Source organism: Folsomia candida, unplaced genomic scaffold (genome assembly GCF_002217175.1).
Source record: "Folsomia candida strain VU population unplaced genomic scaffold, ASM221717v1 Fcan01_Sc042, whole genome shotgun sequence".
Taxonomy (NCBI): Eukaryota; Metazoa; Arthropoda; class Collembola; order Entomobryomorpha; family Isotomidae; genus Folsomia; species Folsomia candida.
The window spans coordinates 910,222-923,600 of NW_019091234.1; the positions used below are offsets into that span (position 1 = coordinate 910,222).

Below are 13,379 nucleotides of genomic sequence, written 5' to 3' on the forward strand. Positions count from 1 at the left end.
AGATTTGGTATGAATGCATATATGCAAATGTGCGTAGATTAAATGCCATACATAACTTTACATCAACATCGATCAAGTACTTCACCAAACTAATATACCTGAACTATAACGTCCATCAAAATTTGATTCCCGCGTTCGTATCCCTACCATACTAATAGCATGGGAAGGATACGAGCGCGGGATGATGGAAGTTAAAGTTCAGGAGTATTAAACAACGCTAATTGAGTTGAGAACATTGTAAATAAGTCAACCTTATGTCATGTTTTTCGGAAATGATAATTTATTAAATCCATTATGATCCATGCGTATCATAATCCACTGACTTTCAGCTAATTTCACTAAAAGCGAATGGAACCAATTTATTGATAACTGATGAGTGTCCCACCAATAACAAATAGTTTTATCTCACCAATTACGTCAACCGCTGCCACACATTCACTCAACGACGGCATTTATTTTCCAATCTAATCAATAAATCTGAGTGATTAATTGTGTCTCTTGTTGCGGAATGCAATTTTGCACGGCAGCAGCCAGCAGGTAATCATACATATGTATCAGCATCATTTGCTCTTGTCCATTCTTGCAGCGACACAAGTTTTATCGGTTTTTAAACTTGAATGAAAAAAATGACCGACTTATTCGTGCCCGGTAATGTTTTACAAAAATTGGGTATCTTGTTTTTTCTGGTGTTGCTGGTGAGTTCGAATTCTGGTCTGAAATTGGATTCGGATGGAGGTTATCATGTCTCCGTTGGACTGGAGGGGACCGAACCGGAAGATACCGTTGCATTCTTGGACACCATCCAGGCAAGTACATATCTGACAAGTTGAATCCATTCAATGAAAATGTACCGTTGCAAATAATGCAAATTTACTGCTCAGACTGACATGGAAGCCCTTTCTGACCTCATGTTCTCCTCCACCGAGAGTAATTTCCATCTCAAGTCCGTCACTGTGGTCATCCCTCCGGATTGGGATCATGTTGCAGAGGAAGTTACGGAAGGGTATGGATTGCGTGATCCCTTTAAAAATAAATCCAGGGCGAGAGAGTAATTTGTCTTAAATGTATTGTTATGCAGTGAAAATTTCTCTGATTTGAAATTGTGGGAGGGAACCCAAGTCCCAATCGTGCGCCGTTCTACGCAGTGTGGTCAACCAGGAAGTCAAATACTTTTGCCGCTCAACTTCTTCAGCCCTGCAAACCAAGCGCCGCGAGGTAACGCCATTCGAAAGACAATTAATCCCGTACTAATTGAAATTGAATACGAAAAAAAATTGCATAGAGACTGTTTTCCAGACAGGTCACTCCTCCACTATTGGGCGCAGTACCGCTGGGGAATGTTCCAGGAATCCGGCTTCCCGTACAACACTCGTTTCCCATATTTTGTCCAACGCGAAGAACTTGGTGACTGGGAGGCGAACGCTTGCACGGACCAAACTCTGACTGGCGCTGTCCAATTCCCGTAAGACAGAGTTCCTACTGGTTTGGTCTGGGTCGTGAATATGTGCATAATTTTCATTGACTTGTAGGAATGGGACAAGTTGCCCAATTGACGAGGAGGCTCCGCCGACGGCTGAGTGTCGTTTTATTCCAGAGGATCCCCAACCGGAAGTGGTTCATAGCTCTCTCCTCACTCACTTTCACCACCTCATGGACTCCTTTTGCACCTCGGAAACTCACCAGGCAACCCTTCCCACGCCGCACAACGTGTTTTGCAGTGGTCAAAGTGCGTGGGACGTTCTCCTGGGTTCGGATGACTTCAAAAGAGTCACTCAGCCTGCACCCGGCACGAGGCCGCCAGTGACATTCACCACCACGAAGGCTTCCACGCTCCCGTTAATCCACTTCATTTTTGATGCTCGGGTCATTCATCAGGTTCGTACAGACACCGTTCGTTCGTCATGGTGCTTGTTAAACGACGCAATATGCAAATATCTGTACGTCACAAATATGCCAAATGTTGTTGTGATTGAGCAGATGCCGGAGGATGCTTTCGAGAGAATTAAGGTTTCTCTCCGGGCCATCTTTGACGTGGGGTCAGGTGTGAACGAAGAGGGTTTCGCTGCAGTCACCATTTTTCCGGCAGAAGCGGAGGATGGCCAATTGACCCAGCAGACTGTTGCATGGACCAAGGTGGCCGGTTCTGCGAATGAGTTTCGTTTGTATGTGCATTGCTTTACTGGTGGCAGTAATCCAGCAGTTTAATAATAATTACGAATTTTGTGGGTTAGGTCCATCGACAAAATATCGACGATTGGAACCACGCACGCCCATTTTGGACTCGCCCTCAGACTTGTGTCTGAAGACATTCGAGCGAGACGCCATCCAACTGGAAGCTTCATCTTTATTTTTAAAGGCAGCACGGGTTCCAATTTTGGTACGGCCTGAAATAAGTAATCATACGGAAGTACATTCGTCTCTGACGATATCTGATCAAATCGTGCTTGCAGACGAGATGCCATTCGAGGACGAAGTCTTGAGCTCTCTTCTAGCCCACAAGGTTCAAGTCCACGCAGTCGAAGTTAGCCATGGACCCCTCGACCCTGGCACCAACCTTGTTCACCTCACAGAAATCTCGGGCGGAAGTCACTTCACTCTAACATCCTTCAATATTGGGGCGCAATTTGACACCTTTCTCAGGAATTTTATCCTCGCCACCAAAAGCCCAGATTTTGTAGCGCCCTCGGTGTTTCCGGTAGTCACACAAATTCTAGTCCATATGTAGATATGACCTCTTATGGATATCTTGCAATCATAGTTTGTTCATAATTAATCGTGCCAATTACTTTTGTTACCAGCTCGCAGCAATGGTGGGGACGGAAGTGGAGCTTGCATTTGGGCACGACTCGCCACTGCGTCTGCGCCTCACGACGCCCTTGGAGATGGGACAAGTGGAGGTGGTGGGTCCGACAGGAAGCGTGGTTCCCATCGATGAGACCAGATCCACGCCAGAGTGGAACGAGGGCAAAGCTCAAGGACGGCGACGTTCCTTGTCCATCGTTATTCCCTCCGCGGAAGCCACCGTGAGCTTATTTCTGTAAGGTTATAGTAATCGTTTGAACCTCAGTTTAGATGTAGTTTCTTTTTGTGTAGAAAGGATCAGTCTGGAGGATCAATTGTGTCGATGGTAGAGTCACCAATTGCAGTGGCTTTTTTGCCGTCTACGCAGACTCGCCACCTACACGAAGCAAAAACGTAGAAGATATTTCGCTCAGCGTGACAGCCCATTTTGACGAGCATTTAACCGGATTGCTTTACATATATGCTTTGGTATGCATAGATTATTGGACATTGCTTAATTTATTTAGCTCCCACTCATCGATCTTATGTAACTTGTTGCAGCTGGAAGAAGGTGGCGAGTCACTCGTACGACTCGACTCGGTCGGGGAATATGACGCCATCGCGAGCATCTGCCTTCAAACTAGGCCGGACGATTGTTGGAATATTCGACTAAGAGACGACGGAGCTGGGACACCTGACCTATTGGCGGATGATGGCGTCATGTCCGGTGCTTCCCTTCCGCCTCCTCGCGACGCCGTGTACCAGGTGCGAGTCGCCCTCAGCTACAGATACAACTTCACTCCACCCCGTGGAAAAGATGTGACTGAAGAAGGTCCCATCTTCCCGTGCGCTTTTAGTCCTCAGGCGCCCATTGAGCTCTGTGTGGGTCGTTATCCTTCGGACAGTTTCCAGATGGTCTCTGCTTATCCGCAGCCCATCGAAATTTATGCGTCCACAACGCCATCACAAGTGAGTCTCACTTATTGAACGTGTGCATATCTCCTTCTTGCTGAGTATTAATACCGGGGCGACAACATTATTTTCAGTCTAAGCCATCTCGTACCTTTGATCTGAGTCTGATCTCGTTGCCTGGAGGGGGATTAACCCTCGCGTGGACGGCACCCTCCATCTTCCTCCCAGAAAATGTCATCGGTTAGCAAACAATACATGGATTTTTAAATAATGAACGCGCAAAGTATGTAATTACTTCCGAGTCTCCATAATAACTGTCTTAAGTTTGCTATATAATTTGACCTGGTGGGCTAATTTTTAAAGTCGGCAAGTCAATTTTCCGGTGAACGATCAGATTTTGCACTTTGAGTAGTTGCGTTGATGGAAGGCTAATGGTATGTATACATATGTGAATCATGCTGAGGTATTCTATTATTCCATGCATTACTTGTCACATTTTATATAATTAACAACAGCTGACCTCTGACCCCTTTAGTTATCATGCTATGTGAGTTGGAAAGTGTTTTTATAGTACCCTACTTTAGACTATTGAAACTACTAGATAACTGATTTTTTGCATACTTGAGCTTAAGAGCCTTTGCAGAAAACTTGGCGTCAAAACATTTAACCTTTCCGTAGTTATTAAATACTTCGAGCGTTCAATGTTTAAAACTTCATTTATAAACTTGTGAACTGGTTAATTAAAACTTTTGCTGATGCGCAGAGAGTGCAGATGCTTACGATCTCCGCTTTTCTACGAACTGGGACTCGTTGGTGGGCGATTTTAATGGATGTGTCAGAATAGAGATTGACACGATCCCTGCCACTCCTGGGGTCAAGGAAGAGGTCACGATAACTGGGGTAGATCCCAGCCTACCCGTATTTTTTGGTCTCAAATCCAAGTTTGAAGATACCGAGGTAAATTTAATGTGCAACTAATACCAACTCAACGTGGTTACTGTTGAGCTAACCATTGTGATAATTCCTCAGTCTGAACTTTCTAACGTGGCGTGGGGACGACCATCTCAAGACGAGGGCTCGAGTACGACGGAAACTGTGTCAGCCGAGGACACAACAGCAATACCAAGATCCACCACGACTGAGGCTCCAACCACTCAAGAAGCGACATCGCCCACGCCGACTGAGTCGACTGCCACTACACAATCAACGACAGAAGCATCGACACAAACAACGGTTGAATCTACAACTAAAGAGGCAACCACCAATGAATCGACGCCAACAACGACTGACGATTCGACAACACAGACGTCCGAGGAGCCCACAACTGAAGAACCGACAGCATCAACTGACGATTCGACAGCACCAACATCTGAGGAGCCCACGACTGATGCCTCGACCACGCCGACGTCCGACCCGTCCACGACTGAAGAATCGACAACGCCGACGTCTGAGCAACCCACGACTGAAGAATCGACAACTGAGACGTCCGAGGAGCCCACGACTGAAGAATCGACAACTGAGACGACCGAGGAGCCCACGACTGAAGAATCGACAACTGAGACGTCCGAGGAGCCCACGACTGAAGAATCGACAACTGAGACGTCCGAGGAGCCCACGACTGAAGAACCGACAGCATCGACTGACGATTCGACATCGCCAACGTCTGACGAGCCCACTACAGACGACTCGACAACGTCAGAGGAGCCCAGCACTGGCGATTCGACAACTCCAGATCCCACGACCCAGGAGTCGACCGGAACGACGGCGAGTACAGTGAGCACGACCATTCTCACAACTCCTCCACCTGTGGTCACGGAAAAACCTGAGTACTTTTTCAAAACGACGGTGGGTTACGTGACGGCGGGGGCGATCGCCCTTGTGTGCTTGGCTGGAATGGGGGCTGTGATTGGACTTCTGTGTTGGAAGCGCAGAGCCATCAGCCTCGCCCTGGCAGCCAGATCAGCCAATCAGAACAATATTTAGAACAATTAAAGATACTAATAACTCATTTCTTACCGTAACTCGTAATTATGCATGGCTTTAATAATAATTGTATATTTACAATAAGAAATTAAATACTGAATAATTGTATTTGTGTCGCATTTATTTCTAAATATTTTAAATTTAAGACATTATATAAATATGGCGCACACAGTTTTATGTAAACTAATAAACCGTTCAACAAGATTTACTTTAGTTTTTTAAAATAATATTGTACACATTAGCTACAATTAAAGACTAGCATGATTCAGATTTGATAAGACATGTAACCAAAATAATTCATTTCGTCATTGAAATAAGTCATGCGCTTTGGTACAGACTGCGAGTAGTGCGAGTTGAATAAATAAATTAAGGTGAGCGCGGTCATATTTTCTTATTACATCGCCATCATAGCCAAGATATTCCAGTCGAAAAAGAAGTCATACTCGTGGCCTAGCTCTTGAGCTAAGGTTCGAAAAAGTTGGGCAAGATATTCGTAGTCGGGTGTCTCGTCGAAACCGAGGCCAAGACAATAGTCCAGATATTTCTCAAATTCATCTGGTAGTCCTTTGCACAAGGTTTTGGGTCCCATGCTGCTCTTCATGTCGTAAATTTTTTTGTAGAGTCTCGTCCGATCCCTTGCCTTCATATTTTGCCAGGGGAGACCTTTCTTCAAAAAGTAGACGAGGAGGTAGCCGAGTGATTCCAGGTCATCTCGGCGACTCGGTTCAATTCCAGTGTGAGCATTAATGGAGGCGTAGCGCGCCGTCCCTGCCATCGGATTCCCTTCAGTGTATGGAGTATGCTGGCCTTGAGAATCCAGGAACCTGTTTGAGAGTCCAAAATCCACCAGATGCACTTGGTCACACTTATCTCCCACGCCCATCAGAAAGTTGTCCGGCTTAAAAATATAATGATAATGTAAAAACGTAAATATAGTAAAAATATGTAATAAAAATGTAATTCTTACTTTAATGTCTCGATGAACGATTCCTTTTGAGTGAATGTACTGGAGAATTGCAATCATTTGATCAGCCAGTAAGAGTACCGTCTTCACACAGAAGCGCTTTTCACAGAGTTCAAAAAGGTCGCTTAATGAGGGTCCCAGAAGATCCATCACCAGAGCGTTACGTTTTCCCATTTGTCCAAACCACCAGATTTTCGGAATGCCGATAGACTCCTCGCCTTCCAAAAGTTTGTACACTGCGTTCTCATGATCCAGTGAATGTTTAGTTGACGTTCTCTCAAGTTTTGCTGCAAAGTTGATCAACGTTCTGGGATCGATTGCTAAATACAGCTCGCCAAAGCCCTATATTTCATGAAAGGATACACATTTAAAGGGTACCGAATGTTTTAAAAATTTAGCACTTCGTAGGCCAACGCACCCCAGACGCGATCCGTCGCACGAGATGAAACTGTCCCACAGAAATCTCATGGAAGGTCAAACCGCCGTCAAGCATTGAGCCTGCTTTAAACTGTAAGAAACAATTCGTGTAAAGAAATACACTTTGTACAGGAAAACAAGTAGTTGCTTACCATTTTAAAATATCGACCGAATACGCAAAACGATCGACGACTGGAAGTTGGGTCGACGGCTGCCAGAAAAAAAGTCAAAGTAAGTGGCTGGATGACAACTGGAGAGCAAGAGTCGTGTTCGAGTAGTTTGCTGAATTCTAGACAAATTATAGTACGCATCCCACAATCTTATAGATATTTCGTTTAGTTAAGTCTATATTTATGGCCGGAAACTACTCACCTGGCTGCTGAGTGATGATGAGTGGGAGTACTGCTGGCTAAATCTGGTTCCTTACTGGATTTAGACCCATAAGACTTGGTAATTTGGTATTTGTGCAGGATTTCAAATAACGATAATTTGATCACGGGACAAAATTAAAATTTGTATTTCGAACTTTGTGAAATTCACTGTGAATTATTCACATTTAAGTATTATCAACTATGAAAAAGGTTACAAACTTCTTGCGTGTTTGTTGGCAGTAGAAAATTGTGATTTTGCGACACATCAACATTATCGAAGAATAACTTCAAAATTTTAAGCTAAATAAATATTATTATGCTGATTGTTTGTTTGCTTTTGTTGACGGAATAGTCAGACACGTGTCCTTCTCACCTGTCTCATTTCGTCTCAATTTTTGCTGCACACATTCTCTGCTTGAAAAAGGGAAAGGAGTGCATTGTGAGAAATAAATAGTTCATCTTTTGTGGATATAATAACTACAGTATGCGTACTTACGATTATCCCTTAGATCCTTAATTAATATTAGTAGAGTACTTATTAAGTATTAAAGAAAGGGTGCTGATATAATTGGGTGGGTTTGGCCTCAAACCAGAGAAATTTCAACATAACTTTTGAACAAGTTAATATTTTTCTTGGAAATTTTTTACCATGGCTGGAATGATGACTCATCATTGATGAGTGCTAATCATGAGCATTATAACATTCTTATACATATTTTAAAAGTGGAGAAATTCTAAATGAAAAAATTCAACCAATATTCGTCCATGGGGGTGAAAAATTTCATCAAATCTACAAAATGTATACTAATGTGGTCAGAGAAGTGCAGGCTAACCAAAAAAGTCATGTGTGAATTTAACAAAAAAAATTGTTAAAAACAGTAGACCGGAATAATTTGAATTTAAAACAATAATAATTTTGTGATAAAATGCCCAAAATTGATATTTTAAGCATATTTCATAAATATTAAGCATAATAAATATTCAATATCCGCCATATGGTAATACAGATAATTGAGAATTATTTTCCCCGACTTCTAAAAACCTAACTCTAATTCTCACACGGGTGACGGGCGGTTGATAACATGACCAGTAGGAAAGAACGCCATAAATTAGCCATACATGTGTCACTCAGACTTGTAACGCAAATGTGCATAGCAAATATTTAATTCATGGAGCTAATTACTAGTAACTTGCTAGTTACTTGCTAGGAATCTAGCAAATTTCTCTGTAAAAGTTATGTAAAGCTGCAATACGACGAAATATTAACCTTAATTGAATTACGTTAATTGCGACCCATCATTTATTTAATTCCAGACATCTTTCACGAATTATATACAGACCAAAAAATTGCAAGTTCTCAGAAGGTGTAAAAATTGTCGCAAAATTCCTTACACTGAACTCTTCACAAAGAAGTAACAATCTTACATTCCATATTTAATTTTATAGCCGGTAAATGATATCAACCTGTAAAAAGCTAGTTTCATTTCGCCTTAGCAGAATGCGAGGTATGTCCATTCATTGTTACCGATGTAGAAATAGAAATATGTACAAGTCTACAACTTAATCTCCACTTTTCGCAGTAGAGAGACTAATAATTCGCAAGTTTAATAAACCTGTTAGTACCTGCCTGTAGCAGCGAGGACTAGCAACTAGCATGCACAATCGAGTGTCGTCATTTTCCAAGAAAAACGAAACTTAAAACTCTACCTCATTTTTGCACTTATTTCCTTAAAACTGCATCGACATTAAATAAATATGTATTTATTTGCCAAAAGCTAAAAGTTGGAGCCTCCAACCTAATTGCAATTACTTGCTGTACACATGAGAGATAAATGTAACAATTTTACAATCATAAAGTAACAATAATAATAGTCGATGGCTAATATAATGATGTTGAACATTGAACATTTAGTGACCCCGACACTTGCACTCATCCCATTAACAAAATTAATGGCATCTTGGTTGGCGTTTGCCTTATGTGAAAAAAATGATAACAAGGATAACGTTACTAATCATTTTTAGAGTTTAGTTTAGAGTTTAGTTTTTCATGGCTTTCAAACAAGTGCATGTTCAAAAAGTTGGCTCGTTCGTTTGCCTAATTTTGTACACCATCAGAAGAAGCATGCACACAGACACTTATTTCTTGATTTCCGTAGTAAATATGTAAAGTAGCGAGGTGTGCAAAATTAGTTGCAATCAATACGCATCCCATCTTATGCATATACGGACGTACGTACATGTTACGTGTCTACATATGTGCGGAATAAGAAATCATAGCAAGTTACATATGCTGCCTACACGCACGACCAGTCCATACGTCGACCAGTGTAGAGTCCCTTTCTTAAATATTTCGACGTAAGGAGGTAATTCCGAGATGGAGGAACAACAATGTGGAAGCATACGCCACGACGCCAATTAGCACTGACGAGATCCCACCTCTGTACCAACTACTCCATGCAAAAACTGGTTGATACTCTTGATACTACATTATTTATGTCACGGTAAACAATATTTCCAAGTGAAATGCGTGCATCTCAATGTAACCACTCGCCGTCTCAAGCCGCATATAAAGCTGAACTTGACCAGCTTTCGTTCTAAACACTTGCCGATCAAGTAAGTAAAAGAGACCAAAGTTGAGGAAATATCAAAAGTAGTCTCAAGTTGCCTCCAAACAAGACATTGGATATTATCCACTTCACTTTATTGAACTTATCGCCAATCGCCATAAACCGCTTACCAATCAATATAATTATTAATAGCACTCCTAGTTTAAAGTATCAGTAACAGTTTCAGTTAATAATCAGATAGTAAATAGTTCGAAATGGACGAGAAATCGCAGCCCACCGACATTCAGAACTACTACCAAGATCGATCTCTATTTTTGACGGGAGTGTCGGGATTTTTGGGAAAAGCGTTATTGGAAAAATTGCTCAGATCATGTCCCAAAATTGGCACGATAAATGTACTCATTCGACCAAAGTCTGGATTTGATCCTGGATCCAGATTACGGACAATTTTTCAATCACCCGTAAGTTTACTATCCTCGTAGTTTATGGTACAGTTTTATAGTACATGCTTATATATTAATTGTATTGATTAGATATTTGACCTCCTGAAATCACAAAACCCGGGTGCGCTGAACAAGGTGCGTGCAATTGGGGGCGACATAACTCTTCCACATTTGGGGATCAGTGAGGATGACCGTCGTCACTTGACTGAAACGGTCTCCGTGGTCATCCACTCTGCAGCCAGCGTCAAGTTCAATGAGGTTCGTACTCCAAATTCTGACCAGTTTATTATTCCCAGTGAATTTTATTCGATTGTGTCGTGTCTTTTCTTGTCCAGCCGATTAAAGTAGCTCTAAACATCAACTATCACGGGACTGCGCGGATCCTGGAGCTGTGTCATGAAATGCCACTATTGACTGTGAGTAAAGTAGCAAAATCTTATGTGCACCTTGATCAAAATCCATCATAAATCGATCTATAACGCTTTCGTTTCTGTTTTTTAGTCTTTTGTGCACGTTTCCACTGCGTATTCGAACTGTGACTTGGAGCATGTTCCAGAGAAAATAGTTCCCTCCACCGTTCGACCCGAGGATATTGACGCTCTCAGCGACGAGGACGCTGTCAAACTAACGCCAGCCTTGATTGGTGACAAACCCAACACCTACACCTTCACAAAGTCCTTGGCTGAAAACCTCCTCCGGAAGGAAGGAGCCCAACTCCCCATTACCATTGTTCGACCATCCATAAGTACGTGTGTATGTCATGACGAGGTCAAAGTATGCAACGAGCGAGTATTAACTGGGATTAACTGACTATTGAATTGTACTTGTAGTTGGAGCAGCCTGGCAAGAACCGCAACCAGGTTATGTCGATAGCACGTGCGGCGTTACGGGTGTGATGGCCGCCAGTGGGAAGGGCTTCCTCACCTGCATGTGTGGTGATGGGGCCAGCGTTGCCGACGTCATCCCCCTCGATGTCACTGCCAATCTGATCATTGCAGCCGGATATGACATCGCCCAAACGAGGTGAATATAGCAACCGATGAGTATTAGTCAATTCTATCAGGTTTCCCATTTTAATCATAATTCACAAATAACGACAGATCCTTGGACATTCCCGTGTACAACTGCTGCACGGGTCCCGTGAACCCTGTGACCTACGGGAAGATTTGGGACTACACGTTGGAGCAGTATGAAGAAGCGACCCCTCTCAACGGCGTCCTCCGCTACCCAAGTCTCACCTTCCGCGTCTCCCTCCTCCGCTTCCACCTCATCAACTTCCTCTGCACCTTCCTCCCCTGCCTCGCCGCCGACACGGTGGCCTACTTGGGAGGCGGCAAGGTCAAAATGATGCGAGCATACCGCAGACTCATCAACTCGGTCGTGGTTTATCACTACTTTGCCTCCAACCAGTGGTCCTTCGAGTCCTCCAACTTGGAGCGACTTAACCAGCGGCTCAGTCCGGCCGACAAAAACATCTTCTTCACCAACGTGAATGAGATGGAGTGGCGAAGCTACATTCGAAACTATGCGCGTGGAATTAAAACCTGGATTTTCAAAGAAGACGCTAATGATGTCGAGGAAGCCAGGAAACGAATGTTGAGGTGGGTTTGTTATGCATTTATCTCACTGTCTCAATTTCCCCAACGTCGCTTTTACAAATTTGTAGTTAACAGGAGATTGACAACTAATTTGTTTTTTGTAATATTGCAGAATGTACTGGATTCAAAAGGTTCTTTTGATGGTCACCATTTCCATTCTGTGGTCATACGCAGTCAGGCCGTTAATGTTTTTGTTCGTGTCGCACGTGTAACGATTTAATGTAAATACAATAGTAATATTCTGATTGTGTATCTCGTCAATAAATTCAGATTTTTTATACTAATGCATAAACTAACGTTGACATTCTATTCTACGACTGCATTATTTGTTCACAGAATAATAATAATAGGTCATGTGACCTCGTGACATGATGAAGGCATGGGATTTGGCCGTGTGCTTTTGGGAGTCTCACTTTGCTCACTGCGGAATCTGCGAGAGGGGGAATCAGTGAATTCCAAGTCGCGCGAACCAGCCTGCTCCTTTATCCACACACACTTTCGTTTGTCCTCCTCTCTTGTCGTTTATTTATACTTTGCCAAAAATTAAATTGCTCTTAACGTGTGGAGCATTTTCTGAGTGAATTGGTGTTTAATTGTGTAAAATGAACGGGGACAAAGTGAGGTCAGTTCACAGGGCCCGAGTCAATGGAGCCTTTCTTAACCAGTATCACGGAAAACCGGTGTGCCTTTTGGGAACGGTGCTGAGGGTAAGTTTATTAAAGAAATAAAGAAACGTACAGTACTACTGCTGGTACTAACGGATTTTATATTGTCTTTTAATTTATTGTGTTTAGGCGGACGGTGGAGGTTCAGCCTTTCAAGTTCGTTCTAGTGACGGTCAGACGATTAATATTCGACTCAAGACTCCCATTTCTGAACCGCTGCAGGGTCTCATCGAGATTTATGGGACAGGTCAAGGCCGCAATCTCATCCTCGCCGACTCTTTCACCATCTTTCCCGAAACTCTGGCTGCTACTTTTGGTGAGCAATTGCTTAGTTGAATCTTAATCTGGATGTGAATTTTGAGAATTATCTATTGACGGAATGTTTCATTTGTAGATATGAACACGTACAACGAAACATTGGTTGTTCTCCAGCAGCTGAATGATTACATATGGCTCCCTTCATAACTTCCTGTCCAGATTTGATTTTCCGGTGTTTAACGTAATAATTTTCTTTCTAATATTAAAATGATTGAATATGTTGCACAAGTTTAACAATTACTCAAACAATAAACTAGATATTAAATAATATGGCTGCCAAATAATAGGTCTCGTGTCATTGCAACCCCTCATAAATGACTATAATTGATACATATACTTATGTACATACATCTATATTTC

At 42.6% G+C, this 13,379-nt stretch overlaps 4 protein-coding genes across 5 annotated transcripts; 3 read left to right on the forward strand and 1 right to left on the reverse strand.

Annotated features, from left to right (window-relative positions):
• The first annotated feature begins 553 nt into the window (after positions 1–553).
• LOC110861450 lies at positions 554–5,880 on the forward strand. Its single transcript, XM_035844750.1, has 14 exons — positions 554–806; positions 882–1,003; positions 1,079–1,215; positions 1,297–1,462; positions 1,530–1,875; positions 1,978–2,162; positions 2,232–2,377; positions 2,451–2,695; positions 2,799–3,023; positions 3,094–3,270; positions 3,343–3,750; positions 3,828–3,933; positions 4,457–4,650; positions 4,723–5,880. The coding sequence occupies exons 1-14, from the start codon at positions 618–620 to the stop codon at positions 5,674–5,676; spliced, it is 3,600 nt and encodes a 1,199-aa protein (XP_035700643.1). The 5' UTR covers positions 554–617; the 3' UTR covers positions 5,677–5,880.
• On the reverse strand, positions 5,767–7,795 carry LOC110861467 (casein kinase I). 2 transcript variants are annotated; one of them, XM_022110580.2, is made up of 5 exons: positions 7,430–7,795; positions 7,210–7,346; positions 7,059–7,148; positions 6,644–6,982; positions 5,767–6,574 (listed from the first exon to the last, which is right to left on the reverse strand). In XM_022110580.2, the coding sequence occupies exons 2-5, from the start codon at positions 7,210–7,212 to the stop codon at positions 6,071–6,073; spliced, it is 936 nt and encodes a 311-aa protein (XP_021966272.1). In that variant the 5' UTR covers positions 7,213–7,346; positions 7,430–7,795; the 3' UTR covers positions 5,767–6,070. The 2 variants fall into 2 exon arrangements, with proteins under 2 accessions (XP_021966272.1, XP_035700645.1); XM_035844752.1 differs by lacking the exon at positions 7,430–7,795 and having other exon boundaries at positions 7,210–7,417.
• A 2,221-nt stretch (positions 7,796–10,016) lies between these two features.
• On the forward strand, positions 10,017–12,332 carry LOC110861454 (putative fatty acyl-CoA reductase CG5065). The gene is made up of 7 exons (XM_022110565.2): positions 10,017–10,456; positions 10,529–10,696; positions 10,774–10,854; positions 10,940–11,183; positions 11,269–11,461; positions 11,539–12,039; positions 12,149–12,332. The coding sequence occupies exons 1-7, from the start codon at positions 10,250–10,252 to the stop codon at positions 12,246–12,248; spliced, it is 1,494 nt and encodes a 497-aa protein (XP_021966257.1). The 5' UTR covers positions 10,017–10,249; the 3' UTR covers positions 12,249–12,332.
• A 170-nt stretch (positions 12,333–12,502) lies between these two features.
• On the forward strand, positions 12,503–13,300 carry LOC110861523 (replication protein A 14 kDa subunit). Its single transcript, XM_022110650.2, has 3 exons — positions 12,503–12,743; positions 12,831–13,017; positions 13,096–13,300. The coding sequence occupies exons 1-3, from the start codon at positions 12,639–12,641 to the stop codon at positions 13,164–13,166; spliced, it is 363 nt and encodes a 120-aa protein (XP_021966342.1). The 5' UTR covers positions 12,503–12,638; the 3' UTR covers positions 13,167–13,300.
• The last annotated feature ends 79 nt before the right edge of the window (positions 13,301–13,379 follow it).

Bases quoted from the DNA above. Each gene is read 5' to 3' on its own strand.
- LOC110861467 (XM_035844752.1), bottom strand. From the start codon at position 7,368: ATGCGTACTATAATTTGTCTAGAATTCAGCAAACTACTCGAACACGAC. The intron at 7,149-7,209 runs GTAAGCAACTAC...TGTTTCTTACAG, and splicing joins TCGGTCGATATTTTAAAATG to TTTAAAGCAGGCTCAATGCT. The intron at 6,983-7,058 runs GTGCGTTGGCCT...CATGAAATATAG, and splicing joins TGCGACGGATCGCGTCTGGG to GGCTTTGGCGAGCTGTATTT.
- LOC110861454 (XM_022110565.2), top strand. From the start codon at position 10,250: ATGGACGAGAAATCGCAGCCCACCGACATTCAGAACTACTACCAAGAT. The intron at 10,457-10,528 runs GTAAGTTTACTA...TGTATTGATTAG, and splicing joins GGACAATTTTTCAATCACCC to ATATTTGACCTCCTGAAATC. The intron at 10,855-10,939 runs GTGAGTAAAGTA...TCTGTTTTTTAG, and splicing joins ATGAAATGCCACTATTGACT to TCTTTTGTGCACGTTTCCAC.
- LOC110861523 (XM_022110650.2), top strand. From the start codon at position 12,639: ATGAACGGGGACAAAGTGAGGTCAGTTCACAGGGCCCGAGTCAATGGA. The intron at 12,744-12,830 runs GTAAGTTTATTA...TATTGTGTTTAG, and splicing joins TTTTGGGAACGGTGCTGAGG to GCGGACGGTGGAGGTTCAGC. The intron at 13,018-13,095 runs GTGAGCAATTGC...TTTCATTTGTAG, and splicing joins AACTCTGGCTGCTACTTTTG to ATATGAACACGTACAACGAA.
- LOC110861450 (XM_035844750.1), top strand. From the start codon at position 618: ATGAAAAAAATGACCGACTTATTCGTGCCCGGTAATGTTTTACAAAAA. The intron at 1,463-1,529 runs GTAAGACAGAGT...ATTGACTTGTAG, and splicing joins ACTGGCGCTGTCCAATTCCC to GAATGGGACAAGTTGCCCAA. The intron at 4,651-4,722 runs GTAAATTTAATG...ATAATTCCTCAG, and splicing joins CCAAGTTTGAAGATACCGAG to TCTGAACTTTCTAACGTGGC.